This window comes from Empidonax traillii, unplaced genomic scaffold (assembly GCF_003031625.1).
Source record: "Empidonax traillii isolate 1590-97213 ecotype Southwest subspecies unplaced genomic scaffold, ASM303162v1 scaffold83:size2986645, whole genome shotgun sequence".
Classification (NCBI taxonomy): Eukaryota; Metazoa; Chordata; class Aves; order Passeriformes; family Tyrannidae; genus Empidonax; species Empidonax traillii.
The window spans coordinates 1,259,386-1,273,841 of NW_020955276.1; the positions used below are offsets into that span (position 1 = coordinate 1,259,386).

Below are 14,456 nucleotides of genomic sequence, written 5' to 3' on the forward strand. Positions count from 1 at the left end.
CACAGTGGGTTTGAAAAGCCAACCAGAAACAGATTTTCAATTTGTGGGCTGGTCTGTTATTGGAAATATGGAAAGATAAAGGGCCTTGACTACCTATGTGTTTTGGGTTATCATTTATTACCATCCATACTTGATTAGAAACTGGAAATGCATATTTTTCAAAATTGTCTGATACATGTATTAAAACGTTTGAAATGAATAACAGAGATATAAACAAACCGAACTAAACACAAATGAAGGCTAACTTAAATGCTATTCAAAATAGGCATCAAATATAAGGCACTCTAAATGTAAAATTAAAATAAACCCCAGCATCCCCAAACAATGCTGTATGCCACAAAACGTTTGATTTCACAGAGCAATATGTGTTTGGCTTTGCCCTGTTACATAGGATAAATGTAAATTATATAGCGCACACTATAGACAGTATACTATTGAATACAATTTTAAAACATCTTAATACCTAGTATATTACAACATTCTCCCCTCCTAAAGGGATATGCACTGACCTTTCCCACATGCACACCTCCTACATTTAATAATATGATTTCTTATTGCACTATAGTGTTACAAATATTGAACTTCACTTGAAGCCTAAATCACATACTCTGTGTGCGTGTGTGCATGTGTGTGCATGTGTATGTGTGCATGTGTGTGTGTTCAAGTGGTAATGTGGACAGAAGTACTTTTTGGGAGAGAGATGATGTACAAATATCAATGATGTGCATTCCTCACTTCCCATTTGAAACAAAGTTTATGGACCTAAAAACGCAGAGATGATCAAATAGTAGTTTGATATAACTGTAGTATGCTGAAAAGGTTTCCCAATGCTTTGATAAATCCAGGTATGTAAGAATTGGTATGTTTATGTGCATGTGTGTGAATATCTATCCATCTGTATCTCTGTAACTATACAGAGTCAGACAAGGGTAGACAGTAATACATAATATATATATATATATATAAAAAGAGAGAGGGTGTGAGTGTGCATGTGCATATGTGTGCGTGTGTGTGTACGTGCTAGCAGCAACTTTATACTTTGCGCCTCCCTGTTGATTCCAAAAGAAACCATTTTGATTTAACTGATTACAATGAATATTTTCTTAAGGAAAAAAACACAAATAAAACTATAAAATTAATATCTAACAAGACTGTGGTACTGTAGGACTGCACAAAAATGTGCAAATTTTCAAAGTATTTAACATTTCTACAGCACAATATTACAGATAACAGTTCTACAGCTTAAAAAAAATCTACATTATTTAAACAAAAATATTAACAGTTATGCAACCTTTTCTTTAATTCACTTCATTGAATGATAACCTCTTGTTAAAAAAAGGAAAAAAGTTTACACAGTTAAAAATGAAGCACAGGTCAGCAGTATCTTTACAATACTAAAAAACTAAATCAAGGACTTTCTTTTTAAACATTCCCACATTTTCCCTAAAGTGTTATGATGAGCATTATGACAGGAAAGGGTGATGTTGAAGTAAAGAGTCAGTTTTGTTTGAGAAGCCAGGATCCAACCTTGCAACAAACATCTTGCACTGAACTGCAGTTCTCAAAACTCCTCTTTGCAAAAGCATGTAATCCTGAACAAGATGATATTTTTTTCTGATTAATTTCCTCTTCCCTTTGACTTCAACCAATGTCGAACCCTTGAGGTATCTGTAAATGAGATCCTTCAGACACCTCAGTGGTCAGGATTCTTTTATTATGGTTAGGTTATTAAACTGTGAATTCTTGGTCCACATGGAACAGTTGTTGTTGGGTGGGGTTTTTTTTTTGTTGTTTTTTTGTTTTATATATCCCCAATATTTTTGTTCTTTTTTTAAATTTATTTTATATATCCCCAATAATTGCTCCTTAGCTAAGAGTTAAGAAGTACTTCTAAAGCACATTGTATGGCTCAGAAGCGGCTCTCCGGATCTTAAAGGGCCTGCAATAAAAATCCACAATGGGTTTTTATGTTGCATAGTGATCAAAGCTGCCCAGATATTCCAGTGCGGCTCGATAGCAGAACTGGTATTGATCCTGGAAAGAAAGACAGAAAACAAAAGTATCAAAAAGTCAGCTTTTTTTGGTTGGTTTTTAGTTTCCTTCAACTAAGAGTGAATATTTTGTGGCTACAAACAAATACACCACATAGACATCTGCAGCTCAGCAATGTTCACTCACTAACATCAGCAGAAAATCACTATGAGTTACAACAGATCAAGATAGACACTTATTTAATGCAATAAAATTTTCCACAGATTGCAGCTTATTTTTGTGCAGAGACTATATTCTCAACTTTCTCTTATTCTGGATTAAAACAATATCAGCATAAAGCTGTCTTCTGACGGGAACATGCCAAGGCGCTTTTCCCTCATATATTTGAAAATAAGTAGCAAAATATTCAATTAATTCTACAGCAAATACAACATACTAAATGACAAAGTTCATCAGAGTCTTAATATGGAATGCTATATGGAAAACCATCAGGTTAAAATTTATGTTAAGGAAGCAAAGGGAATCCCAGCCTTTCAGTTACACAGGCTTTGATGAAGATGTGAAAATACCTTAAGCCTGTGGCAAGAAAAGGGACTAAAAGAGAAATATGCAGCTGAAGCACCTTATTCACATGAAACAGACTGCATTTCAACCTACACCTGGAAAAAGGGAGAATTTTAGTGTGGTGAGAAATTTGCTTATACCTCTGATGAAACGAACATTTGGTTATTTTGTGTTTTTCTCACCTCAATAACGCAGTTCTTTTGCACAGTTATGTTATGTTGCACACTTACACTAAAAAATGGCACATCTGTGTCCTCATTTGCCACTGCCACTCAGGATTTAAATGGTAAAACAGAAAAAAAAGAAAAAAAAATAAAAGAAATTGCTCCAAGAAAAATATCAAGGATGCCTGCTTATTTATCGGATAGTGCTGTGTATTAACCCTACATAGGCTTGTTACGATAGCAATTAAAATTCTTGCGGAGGCCAGGAAACTAATCAGATATTTGTTTCACTGAGATGGTGTGATCACTAATTTTTCATTTCTGTTAGTTGGAATAGTTGGAACAGTGGCAGAATGCATTACACATACACCTAAATTTTAAGTGTATGTGTGGTCCCTCTGGAGTCCAAGTGCTTTGCTGAATAAGTATTAGATTTCCTGGTAGTTTATACCACTGAACAAGAGATTTGTTTTCCACAGAATTCTGAAAGAAATGAGTACACAACACCACTGCTTTCAGCAGTGGGGATGAAGGGCACATACAGAAATAAGTCAGAGCAGGGGAGAGAGAATATATTGCAGAATTGAACTCAGTATTTGTCAGGTAGGCTCAAAGAAGCATAGCTTTTCTGTACACTGTAGTTATTTCTTGGAGCTAAAATGACAGAAAACAGTCATTTTTCATTTTGCTTATCCAGAAAAATGATGATAATGGAAAAGAAATGGAATTAACTCTTCAGTTTGGTCACAGTGATTTACTCGGCTAACTGACAAGATTAAAAATAAGTATCTGTATTTTTCATATAAGTTTTTATGAAGTTGTCTTTTTAAAAATAGGACTACTCAGCTTCAATTGAACAAGTTTAATTTTCTTATGGGAAAAGGTAAACTTTGGGGAACCATTTTAAATTTCAAAGACTGTAATTTAAAGGCCAGTGTCAATCAAACAATACTAAATAAATGTATGACCTGAAATGTTTCCCTTCCCTTGCCCTTTTTCTTAGTTTTCCTAATCTATTGCCTCTGGTTTAGTTCAGGTCTTCTGCTCACAAATTAAAGTATAAATTAAGCACAACATTAACTGATAATGTTTAGGCGTTCTTTATAATGTGACACAGGTAATCAGTTGATACTGCTTATCCCTTTCTTTATTTCTCTATGCTACTCTCACTAGCACAGAAATTATTTTATATATAGTTCTCCTGAACACAGAATTTATCATTATGATTTTCAGGCCAAACAGCTACTTGCTTGGTGACACAAAGTCAAGAAAAACATGAAAATAATAGAGCATCAGCCTGAAAACATGATCAACACTTAGCTCCCAGAACAACAACAAGAAAAAAATCAGTGCATCCACCTGCAGAAATGATTTGCCACCTTTTTTATTACCGCACATTTCTGCCAGGAAAAAGGTTCAAATAAAAATGGGTGATACTTCACAAATGTTTTTTCTCAACTACCACAATTTAGGATCCACTATTGAAATGACTGCTTTCTTCCCCAGCCTGCAGTAACTAGTGCTGTAACAGGAAACAGTCCTTGCAGTACCTTTAGGGTAGATTTTACCCTATAGTCATAAGGTCATTATATGATTTCAGACATAAATGTAAGCACATTTTATACAGTCTCAAACTGTACATTTTTTTTTCTTTGTGTAAATACTGCTTCTTTTCCCTCGCTATTGTATATGGATACTGTTTTGCTCACCTCTGTCTGTACCATGGCTGGCCGCTGCGTCCTTAACATTTTGACAGTCTGGAAGATGTCTACAACACCTTCATATCTCATTCTTTCTAATACAATGCTCAGGGTTATGAATACTCCAGTCCTTCCAACACCCGCACTGTTGCAATAAAGGAAAAGATAATAAAAGGAAAAAATGGATGTTAATTTACAGTTAATGCTGAAAGAACTGGCTGACAAATTATCTGTGGTTGCAACACACCATATGTGCACAAATTTCTATATGGTGAAAGGCTCACTAAGCAAAATTCCAGTGCAAATTACCACACTGTATTCAAAAGAATAACCGTGCTCAAGCAAACTTTATATGCTACTAAGTGTCTGACTCTCCAGTCTTCTTGCAAAACGACTTGGTTTTTCATCTAGATATACAATAATCAGTGCCTGCTGAAGTAAATGAGAACATTTGTTACCAATGATATACACTGGAATTGACAAGAGAAAAAGAAGCCAAAATGCATATTACTGCTTGCTTTATTTTAGCTTGTTCACATATATACCCTATTTTGCACATTTTCAGTGTGTTATTTTACCTCCTACTTTGAGTCAGAAATGGTAGATGTTCAATTAATACTGAACTTTTGCATGCGCACTCCAACTCAACGCAATCTCAAGACACCTTTTATTCAAGTCTGGCAGTTGATCTTTGCTTTCCAATGCCGATATTCAGGTACCATGTCTGTCTATACTAGTCGTATCGTCTTTGAACATATACGGCTTGTTTGCTCTCTGTTCTGCCTTGAGTTTCTGCTATTAGCTGAAATCCTCAAGAAGTGATGGAAATTCTTGTAATCAATAGGGTCAATAGCTGTCAGTTTTTAAAATTAAATAATCACTTATTAATAAAGATTACGCTTGGTCAAAGAGACAGGTAACTGCACAGAAAACAAAAAAAGATTTTCCAAGTCTGAACTTCTATGGGTGGAAAATTAAGCACCCTGTCATCTTGCTTTTGATGTTAATAATTTCACAAGGTTTTCTCCAGTCAGACAAACTTGTGAAGCTGAATATTTATGAGACCTGTTCACCAGAAAGAAGAGTGGAAGAACATGAACAGAAGGTAAAACCTGAAGAACTCTGAATGTTCATATGAACTATGACAGAGATCTAGTGGTTTCACGAAACTAGTGTGGAAATTGAATGTCCAAATTAACGGACTTTTAGGGCTAATAAACGTATGTGATTGGATTTATCAATTTTGCATAGCCTGTGCGCCTTCAGATTGCTGAAGCCAAAGGACAACTGACATAACACTTGAGAAAATATCATGCTGTCAGTGCTGATTTACCTATATGGGATGACAGCAGGCCTGGACACCTAAAGCAATTAACAGTGTAAGATCTCCTTTCCCTCATGAGGTAAATTAGAAAGTTAATATTGAAGAAACATCCTGAAAAATCCTGGAGAAACATCGTGGGAACCTGCTCGGACTTTACAGAGCTGACAACAGTGTGATCTAAACCAAGTAGCACAGAATGAATAAACCAGAAGAATGAAGGCAGATTACTACTTTACATTCTCCTTGCTCCTGCCACACTATTTAAAAATATTCAATAAAAAAGGTATTATTTTCTTAACTGGCGAGAGGACTTCCGGCCTCACATATTAGAAGGATTTTCATTACTTTAAAGAAATTACTTAGAATCTTTATTTCAGCAAAAGGAAGGCATTTATTTTCTTGTCTTGCATTCTTAAGAAATCCACAAGTATCTGGAGCTGCTACTTAACAAGAAAGTGAGATTAATGTGAAAATCTTATGTAGCCTAGAGGGTGGTGCAAAACTAGTCATCAAATTTGATGTTTCCAGAAAAGCCTGTAGGAAACTGATCCTGTTCCCCTGAGACTGCCCAGCATATTTTAACACTGCAACAATTCCTACCAAAAAATGCTTAGGATTTCTAAAGAGTGAAGGCACTGCTTCATGATGCGGTGTGGTTACAAAACTTTAAACAGTTAGAAACCAAAGTTAGGATGCTTTAATTAGCCATGAGAAAGTATTGATATTTCTGTAAGAGAGAAGAGATTGCTGCTACAAATACATCTTGAATGCATTCTGGAAAAGGTTGGTCTTCCTCACTGTCCAGCTAAAAGCTGGAATAAGATGACTATAAATATGTAATATTGGTTGAAGTGAAAATTTTGCTTCAAGGTGAACAGTCCTTTGCTCTCTGAAATATTTTTAATTATCTGCCTAATGAGGTTAGAAATTTTTAAATTCAACACACTGATCTATTTGCAAAAATGCTAGAGAAGGGGAAAATTTAAAATTGTGGGTGGAAGAGGTTTACTGTGCAACATAGAAAGCAAGCTTGTGAAAGCTGTAGAGAGGGAAGAAAATCAAAAGGAAGTGCCACTGGTGGAGTCTTAATTAATTTTAAAACTCATCATGGTACAAGCTGCAGGCATTCTTACAGTAATTCTACAGAGACTAGGAAAGTGCAGGTATCCAGGATCTTATGCTTCCTGAAAGAAACAAATAAACCTACTAGTTTGCTAGGGACATCTATTTATGCAAGTTGACTAACGCTGATAATGATGATCAGAATTACCAGTCCCTAAATTGTCATCACAATGATGATAATGACATTTAAAGACCAAACCCTGGTTAGTTACACCGGATTTGACTGTTTCTCCCAAAGTCAGTGGAACAAAACTCTATAATTTTAGCAAGAAAGATCACACCCATTTCGAAGGGATATATAACATACTGCAAAGAGTATCCATTGAAGTCACAAGTGGACAAGTTTGCATGGTACAAAGAACTTAGAAGAATAACATCACTTTGCTTTCTTATCTGCATAAAGGTGTAAATATTTCTTATGACTCCTGTGCTCTCAAAACTCATTAATGCTGAAGAATATGGCTTATTCTTATCAGAGTTGTCCCTCATTTTCCCCTGCCAAATGAATCCCAACCACTGCTCTGCAATGCTATTCTCCTAGCAGTCCATAAAAATTTTAGGAACTTAAAAATAGTAGAATTCAAGTAGTCCAATAAATTTATTATGTCAGTATTTCAGATTAGGGGATCATAAAGAACTCAACTTCTGGTTGTTTCTGACTTGGGAAGGATGAGAATCTCTCTCACTCTGTACATTCAAAGACTCTAGTAAACTCATTCACTTAGTCTTTACGCTAGTATTGGGGCATTACTTGGCTTGTAGTAAGGACTTGAAACTTGTATCAGTATTTTGCATCTCTGTCGTATAAATAATAATATTTAATCTACCAAAAATAATTTCATATTACAAAAACGACTATCTAAAATCCTAATGGAAATTATAGAAAACAATTTATTAAATAAGAGATAAAGGATAAAGATATTATTTTTGTCCATCTGCTATGGAGTCTAGAGAGAGTCTTACTTTCTTACTGTAAAGAAAATAAATAAAAAATATAAGAATATTAAAAAGCCCACTCTGGATTATTCCTACACACCCTGCAAGCTGTTTTCATCAGCATATCAACTGTAAAGGATTTGAGGGAAGTCATCACATCAAAAAATGAGCATTAAGTTCTGAAGTTAGAATGCATCAACCCAAACCTCAATGATTTTTTGACAGGCAAAGTTTCTAAACACCAATTTCTATTCCATTCCCTATCTTGAGATAGCTACCATTTTTAATTGTCTCATCTTGATAGCTACTAATGTGCTACTGAGGTGTAACTAGATTGTTTGCAGGTAATAATCCCCACCAAAGTAACAGCCTCGCTTTTAATTTCCAGTGGAAAAAATATCAGATATAGCAGCCTGTGATAAGGCTCGTCCTATGCCTTCTGTGTGCAGCACTGACCAGATTGCTTTTACGCTGCATTAGAGACATTTATAAGTGAAGAAAAAATCATGTGCTTCCACATTTTTGAAAAACATTTCTGTGCAAACGGAATATCACTGTTCACATTTTGTAAAGCACTTCATTGTGTTTCTTTTTAGATCTTCTATTTGAGTACGTTTTCTGATAGTTCACCTCTGAAGTTCTGTTTAAATATATGCTTTTGTCAAAATCAGCAATCGGGTTTAGAAAAAAACCAAATCTGCTTATCAGTTGTTTTTAGGCTTTGTTAACTTACCTGCAGTGAACAGAAATTGGTCCATCCTGACCAAATTGCTCTTTTGTTTTATGCACCTGGCCTATGAAGTCAATAAATCCTTCTCCAGACTTTGGCACTCCTTGTTCTGGCCAGTCAGTGAACTGGAACTGCCTCACTGTTCGGGACTGTCCATCCTTTAACAAAAGACACAAATAATGTATCACTAAAGCATACTGCAGTGGCTTAAAGTCAGTCAGCCAATAACCACAAAGACAATCAAAAAAGCAAGGACATTGAGAGATGCTGGGGAATGACTAAGATCAGATTAATGAAAACTCTTTCAGCTGCAGGACTGGATGGAGTTTTTGTAAACACTGGCCTGGACATGTAGTTTCATTAATGGCATTGCATGGATTCCCTTCTCCATTGCATAGGAGAGTTGTCTGAAACTTTGTACAAAAAGCACCCTTGAGGCTAAAGGCACAAAAACCTCACTAGGTTATATGACTTTTCTGGTAAGTTATGTCTTGATTCTCACGGACTGCAAACTCCTTTAAATACAAATCAGTAGAATAAGGTCAACCAATCCGACTTTCCACTTCCTAGGTGGCAGGAATATCTTTACTTATAACACTTGTTTAGTCATTGCCCTCCTTGTAGACGGTATTTTAGCAGTATGTTGCTTTCTATGATGTGGACATTTCGCCTGGAAGAAGATGGGTCAAAACAAGCCAGTTGCTTAAAAAATGACAAATTTCCCTTCAATAATTGTTAATTTAATTCACAAAACATCTTAGAGTCAGTTAAAACTGAGAAGAAGGGCTTACTTTTTCAAAGTAAGCCATCTGAAGCTCTTCATTCCCTGTGGTTAGGAATACCATGATTTAAAACTGCAGAATACTGCAGCATAGTTAATTTTTATAATGGGGTCAATGGAATTATTAAATCCTGACTTCTGCTGTATGTCTACTCAATGTGCAAAAAGTCAGGACACAGACAAAACACAATACAAATGGATAAACTAATTTGTTCTGCATTTTCAAACACTGAGCATGATGATTTTGACACTGTCAGTCTGCACAGCTGAAATACTTAAAAGCATGGGCATGTGGGCTATGGATGTTAACTGATGCCTCTGGACATCATGTTTCCTAAGCACTCACCCTGCCATGTCTTCAAAATGGCCTTCTATTAAGTGAAGCTCATGAAAAATTGAAATTATTACTGGAGATTCCCCCCCCCCCCCCCCAAAGCAACAAGTTATGCTGGAGGCAAGAACAATCTTTCTCTTCTTTTCCCTCTGCCACAAACAGTTAGCTATTACAGATCTTTGAAATGAAATAAAAGGGATTTTAAAAATAACCAAAGGAAAATCCAATAATTTGCTTTTATGTTTCCTCTGGTATTGTGGGTGTTTGCCTCCCAGGTCTCAGATGAATAAGGAAAACAGAAAAAGCATGTGTGTGCCAGGCACTGCTCTGTGAGAGGACACATATACTGCCTACTTCCACTAGACCACTCTGACAATTCACTAGTCTATTTCTGTCGCCCCATAAAAAAAAAGAAATGTTTGAAAACATTCACCCAATTTGATTTCCTGTGGTCATCAACAAAAAGAACAATTAGTTTCTTCCAAAATAGCGTTTTCTTAATATAAAATTCTTTAATAATGGTTTCTGTGATCCCACTTTCCCCCAAGAAAAAATAATGAAATTACATCCTTCAGATAGCCTGTGGCACATGACATCAATTAATCAGGAAGACATACCAATAGGTTGATTCCCTACAAAATAACCTTCCATTCTTCTAAAGTAAAGAAAGGAAACCTGAAATTTTACTTACTCACAGCAAGATGGTTAAGCAGATGGGAACTCTTCAGCAATTTCTCACCCTGACAGGATTTATACTATAGTAATAGTAATTTTTTAGGGTTAGAAAAGGTAAGAAAGACACCACCTTACTTAAGTCCAGTCTGTCATTGGGAAGACCACACATTTCTATTTGATAAATTGATTTAATGGCAAATATTTGGGTTTTGTGTGTGTCTAAATCAACTGTATTGGTGTGCTTCATGATTTTAGTCACTCAATATTCCAATACAAGTCTGTGAAATGACAATAACTTCTGTTATTTAAAGTATTTTAATGAGCAAAGAAGTAAAGTTATTTAGTCTATGTCTATAGCACTAAAACACATTGGGAATTGATCTACAATTTCTTTCAGTTCCCTCTGCTACTGACATTATAAACAGTATATGAGATTTTTGCCAACAGCAGTCCAAATACAAATGCCAAATTTTATTAAAATCTTTACTTTCCAATATTGTGACAGTTTACACAGTTAGTTATCAAAATAAGTACTTTCAGATCCCTATGTGGCATAGAGGGTTTATAATGTATAATCCTATTGATTGGCTGACCGTTTGGATTTCTTCTTGCTCCTCACAGGGGAGGACTGTCTTCTGATTAGGCTGTAGAATTTATAATACTCTCTTACAGCCACCACTAATAGTTTAGCCTTAAATGAGACTGGCCTGCCATACTGACCTCTAGAGTTTACAGAGAAAGTGAGTACAAAGCAGTCAGAAGCAGCAGATTGAAACAGTTACAGAGGTCAATTTCACTGTACAACAATTCATAGTTCAGTCTCAGAAATAACAGGGAATTCCACACCAGACACTTGCTGCTGACACCTACAAAGGCAATGTGCCTCATTTTTTAGGGAATAATTGGTCAGCTTGGCTCTGCCAGAGCATGGATGATATTCTAACAGCATGGATGCACTCGGAGATCAAAGGGAGAGAGGATGATTACAAACACTGCAGCATTTACTCTTCTTTGAATGAACAATTTAGTCAGATGATCTCAATTACAGGGTGTGAAAGCCACATAAGCCAAACTATGGGAAAACTATAATGTACACTTTAGTATTCCCACTTCTGGTAAAGGAGCTATATTTTCTCAGACTATCTAGAAATTTAGGATAGTACTGTCAGCTCACTAATGACTTTAACAAAACTTTTTAAATTTGAGGAGCAAAAATATGTGATGATAAAATGTCACAATACGACTGTCAAGGTGCATATGTGCTTGATGTTTTAAAAATAGTTGTCTTAATATCAGGTTAAAAAAACCCTAGTTCTGGTAAATTTAGTTATTTGACCCTTTCAGACTTTTTACTGTCTTGACAGCTGTAAGAAAACAGACTTTCTTAAATATTCTACTTCAATATAAACTCTCAAAAGAATTATCTGGAAATACATTCTGTTTGCAGACACTTCAACTACAACTGTAGTTTTTTGTTATAACTATTATTTTGTGATCAGAGCTTGGTGAACTTTGTAATAAAACATCTTTTCATGATGAGCACATTCTTCTCAGCATGAGATGGAACAGATTCTTAATAGATGATCTATGAAAACTATTGGCATATTTGTAGTGAAATTGGCTTTTACTATCTCTGCTTACAAGTGTGCTTAAAGACCAACGCTAGGAGACTGTTCTCCACTTTTGTGGTTCTCCATAAATAGGTTAGTGAAGCTATGAGTCATAGCTAGATCCTTACTAGATTTCAAACAGAATGAAAATCAGACCCAGAGTGTCTACAATTTCTGTACAAAAAATCTACTCCTAAATCTCATTTGCAAAATAAAAAGGTTCGTATGCTGACTTGGTTAATGACAATACTATCCAATTTTACTTGATGCTTAAAAAATCGACGTCTCTCTAATTGTGAGAATGTCTAATATTTTGGATGCTGACTGGCAATTCTTGAGTTGTCACTCATGTTATTCCTGGACAGTACACCCTGCTATTTTGATTTCCTACAGAACTGGAGGCTGGCAGCATGTTTTCCTGCCCTACAGATTGAAGTGCTAGAAATGAAAAGTCTGAGAAATGCCAAACATACATTAAAAGTTTATGTATGTTTAATCTTCTATCAGTGCTCAGTTTTGGACTCAAGAATTCAGATAAGAAATGCAGTATTAAAATGAGGATGCTAGGGTCACAGCTGCATGCATCTACTCTGCAGATAAAATAGAGTGCTGAAAATAAAATTATAATGTGCAAAGCTTGTCAAGCTTCTCTTATGAATGTCATTTGCTCTGCAGTTTTAAAATCTCAGTGTATTAACCTTCATACTCACTCAGCCTAGAGGGTAGTGCAAAACAACATATTTACTGCTGCAAGTAGCAGAAATTGTCCCCAGAAATGATCAACGGGGAAATGAGGAAAAAAAGAAAATAGTCCTCAAATCATCTAATGTATTTTGGCACAAATAATTTTTCAGAACTTTTCAAAGTTGTGCTGTCCAGATGCTAGATCTGAATGAAGTCAATTGTTCCCACAGAAAGATACCATTTATTAATAATAACTTTATCTGCTTTTTTGTTATTGTTTGTAGAAAGAACAAGGAGTTTTTTAGTAACAATAAAAATTAAAAAAAAAAAAAAAAAGATATAGGGAAAGAGAGAAATGGACTTTTTTTTTCAAACTTCTGGGAACAAGAGTAATGCTATGTCAACTTACCCTTGCATCTGTAACCTTGAATTCCCTCAGAATATACTGTGGCATGTTGTACTCTGCCATTGGATCTACGACAAAATACTGATATCTGGCTGAGCGCTCTGCAGGCCAGTATTGGTGGCATTTTTCCTACAAAATGACAAAGTATAATACATTTCCTGTTACTTGAGAGCACTACCATAAAGTGGTATAATCCTTTTCTTACTTAGTAAAGTGTAATATTCATGGCAAGTGCCATTAGTGAGAGGAACATGAGCTGCTCATGTTGGTGCGAACAATTAATTCCATATGTAGAGTAAAAGCTTATCTTTAATATTACATTGCAGGGGGGTTCTCTCTGGTCACTGTGTATCTGAACTTGTTTATACTACTGCTCAGTTTTATTATCTATCAAGAGCTGTGCATAGCCTAATTTTCATTATAGATTCTTTTTCTTGATTTAAATCTTGAGATCACTGTCAGCTTTCTTTCTTTTTTGCTGCTGAAGCAAGCTGCCCCAGCCTCCGTCAAGATTCTATCTCTGCATCCACTCGTCATGTCCTGAATAATCTCTATCCCCTCACATACATGGCCTAACTAAGATTTCACTTATTACATGGCAGCTTCATCTTGATGTCACCCTGTCCAAACAGCAAACTGCTTTGTTCTTTTCAGTACACAGAGCATCAACGGAATGAGTTTAGAACTCTAAACTGGGTGCTGAAACTTTAATGTTCAGCACAGAACATGCTTTCTTTTAACACTGTTACAAGGAGACCATGCAAAAGTGAAGTTTCCAAACAAGAAATAATCTTTCTTTTTCAGTAGACAGCTTTCTCTGCATGCTTTGGAATACTGGAATGCAGACTCAGTTGCTGAATTTCATTGCGTCCCACAAGAAAATCCTGTGTGCCATTTGTCTGTTGCAATGCACCAACAGACTGGAAAACCTTACAGCTAGTGGCCAAGAAAGCTACTGATATTTCAACAGGAGAAGAAACCTAAGTTGTCTTTTTTAGACACTACCAACAATGAAATATTTTAATAAAAAGAACTGCTATAAACCAACATCATAGTAAAGGAGTTTAGAGCAGTACTTACTCTGCCCATTTCTCGTAGCTTAGTGAGCATGACCACAATTGTAGAATTATGCTCCCAGAGCATTCTCCAGAAGTCTTCAGTTGTTTCTGCTAAAGGACCCTGTGTAGCTATGTAAGCTTTTTGTTGTCTATGTTGAAAAAAAAGTAAATTAAGAATAATATTTTAATCAAAAAATAAATGATACACATGTCCTCTGTTTATATGTAAGAATTATCTAGGGGAAAAATGTATATAGTATTAATAACAAGCACATTAAAACCTCATTAGGATTGTTTAATCAAACTACAGATTTTTATTTTTAGAACTTTGAGAGGAAAATTACTCTGTTAATATTATGATGTATGTCTTTATCAT

General features: G+C 35.4%; 1 protein-coding gene across 50 annotated transcripts in view; it reads right to left on the bottom strand.

The window, feature by feature from the left end:
• Positions 1–1,020: 1,020 nt before the first annotated feature.
• PTPRD (protein tyrosine phosphatase, receptor type D) overlaps positions 1,021–14,456 on the bottom strand; it is a 1,139,994-nt gene continuing 1,126,558 nt past the window's right edge. For all 50 annotated transcript variants that reach the window (XM_027881066.1, XM_027881067.1, XM_027881087.1 and 47 more), the window contains 5 exons: positions 14,103–14,229; positions 13,026–13,151; positions 8,536–8,690; positions 4,430–4,565; positions 1,021–2,034 (listed from right to left, as the gene is read on the bottom strand). In XM_027881066.1, the coding sequence (XP_027736867.1) occupies positions 1,966–2,034; positions 4,430–4,565; positions 8,536–8,690; positions 13,026–13,151; positions 14,103–14,229 (613 nt within the window). In that variant the 3' untranslated portion in view covers positions 1,021–1,965. The remainder of the gene's footprint in view (positions 2,035–4,429; positions 4,566–8,535; positions 8,691–13,025; positions 13,152–14,102; positions 14,230–14,456) is intronic.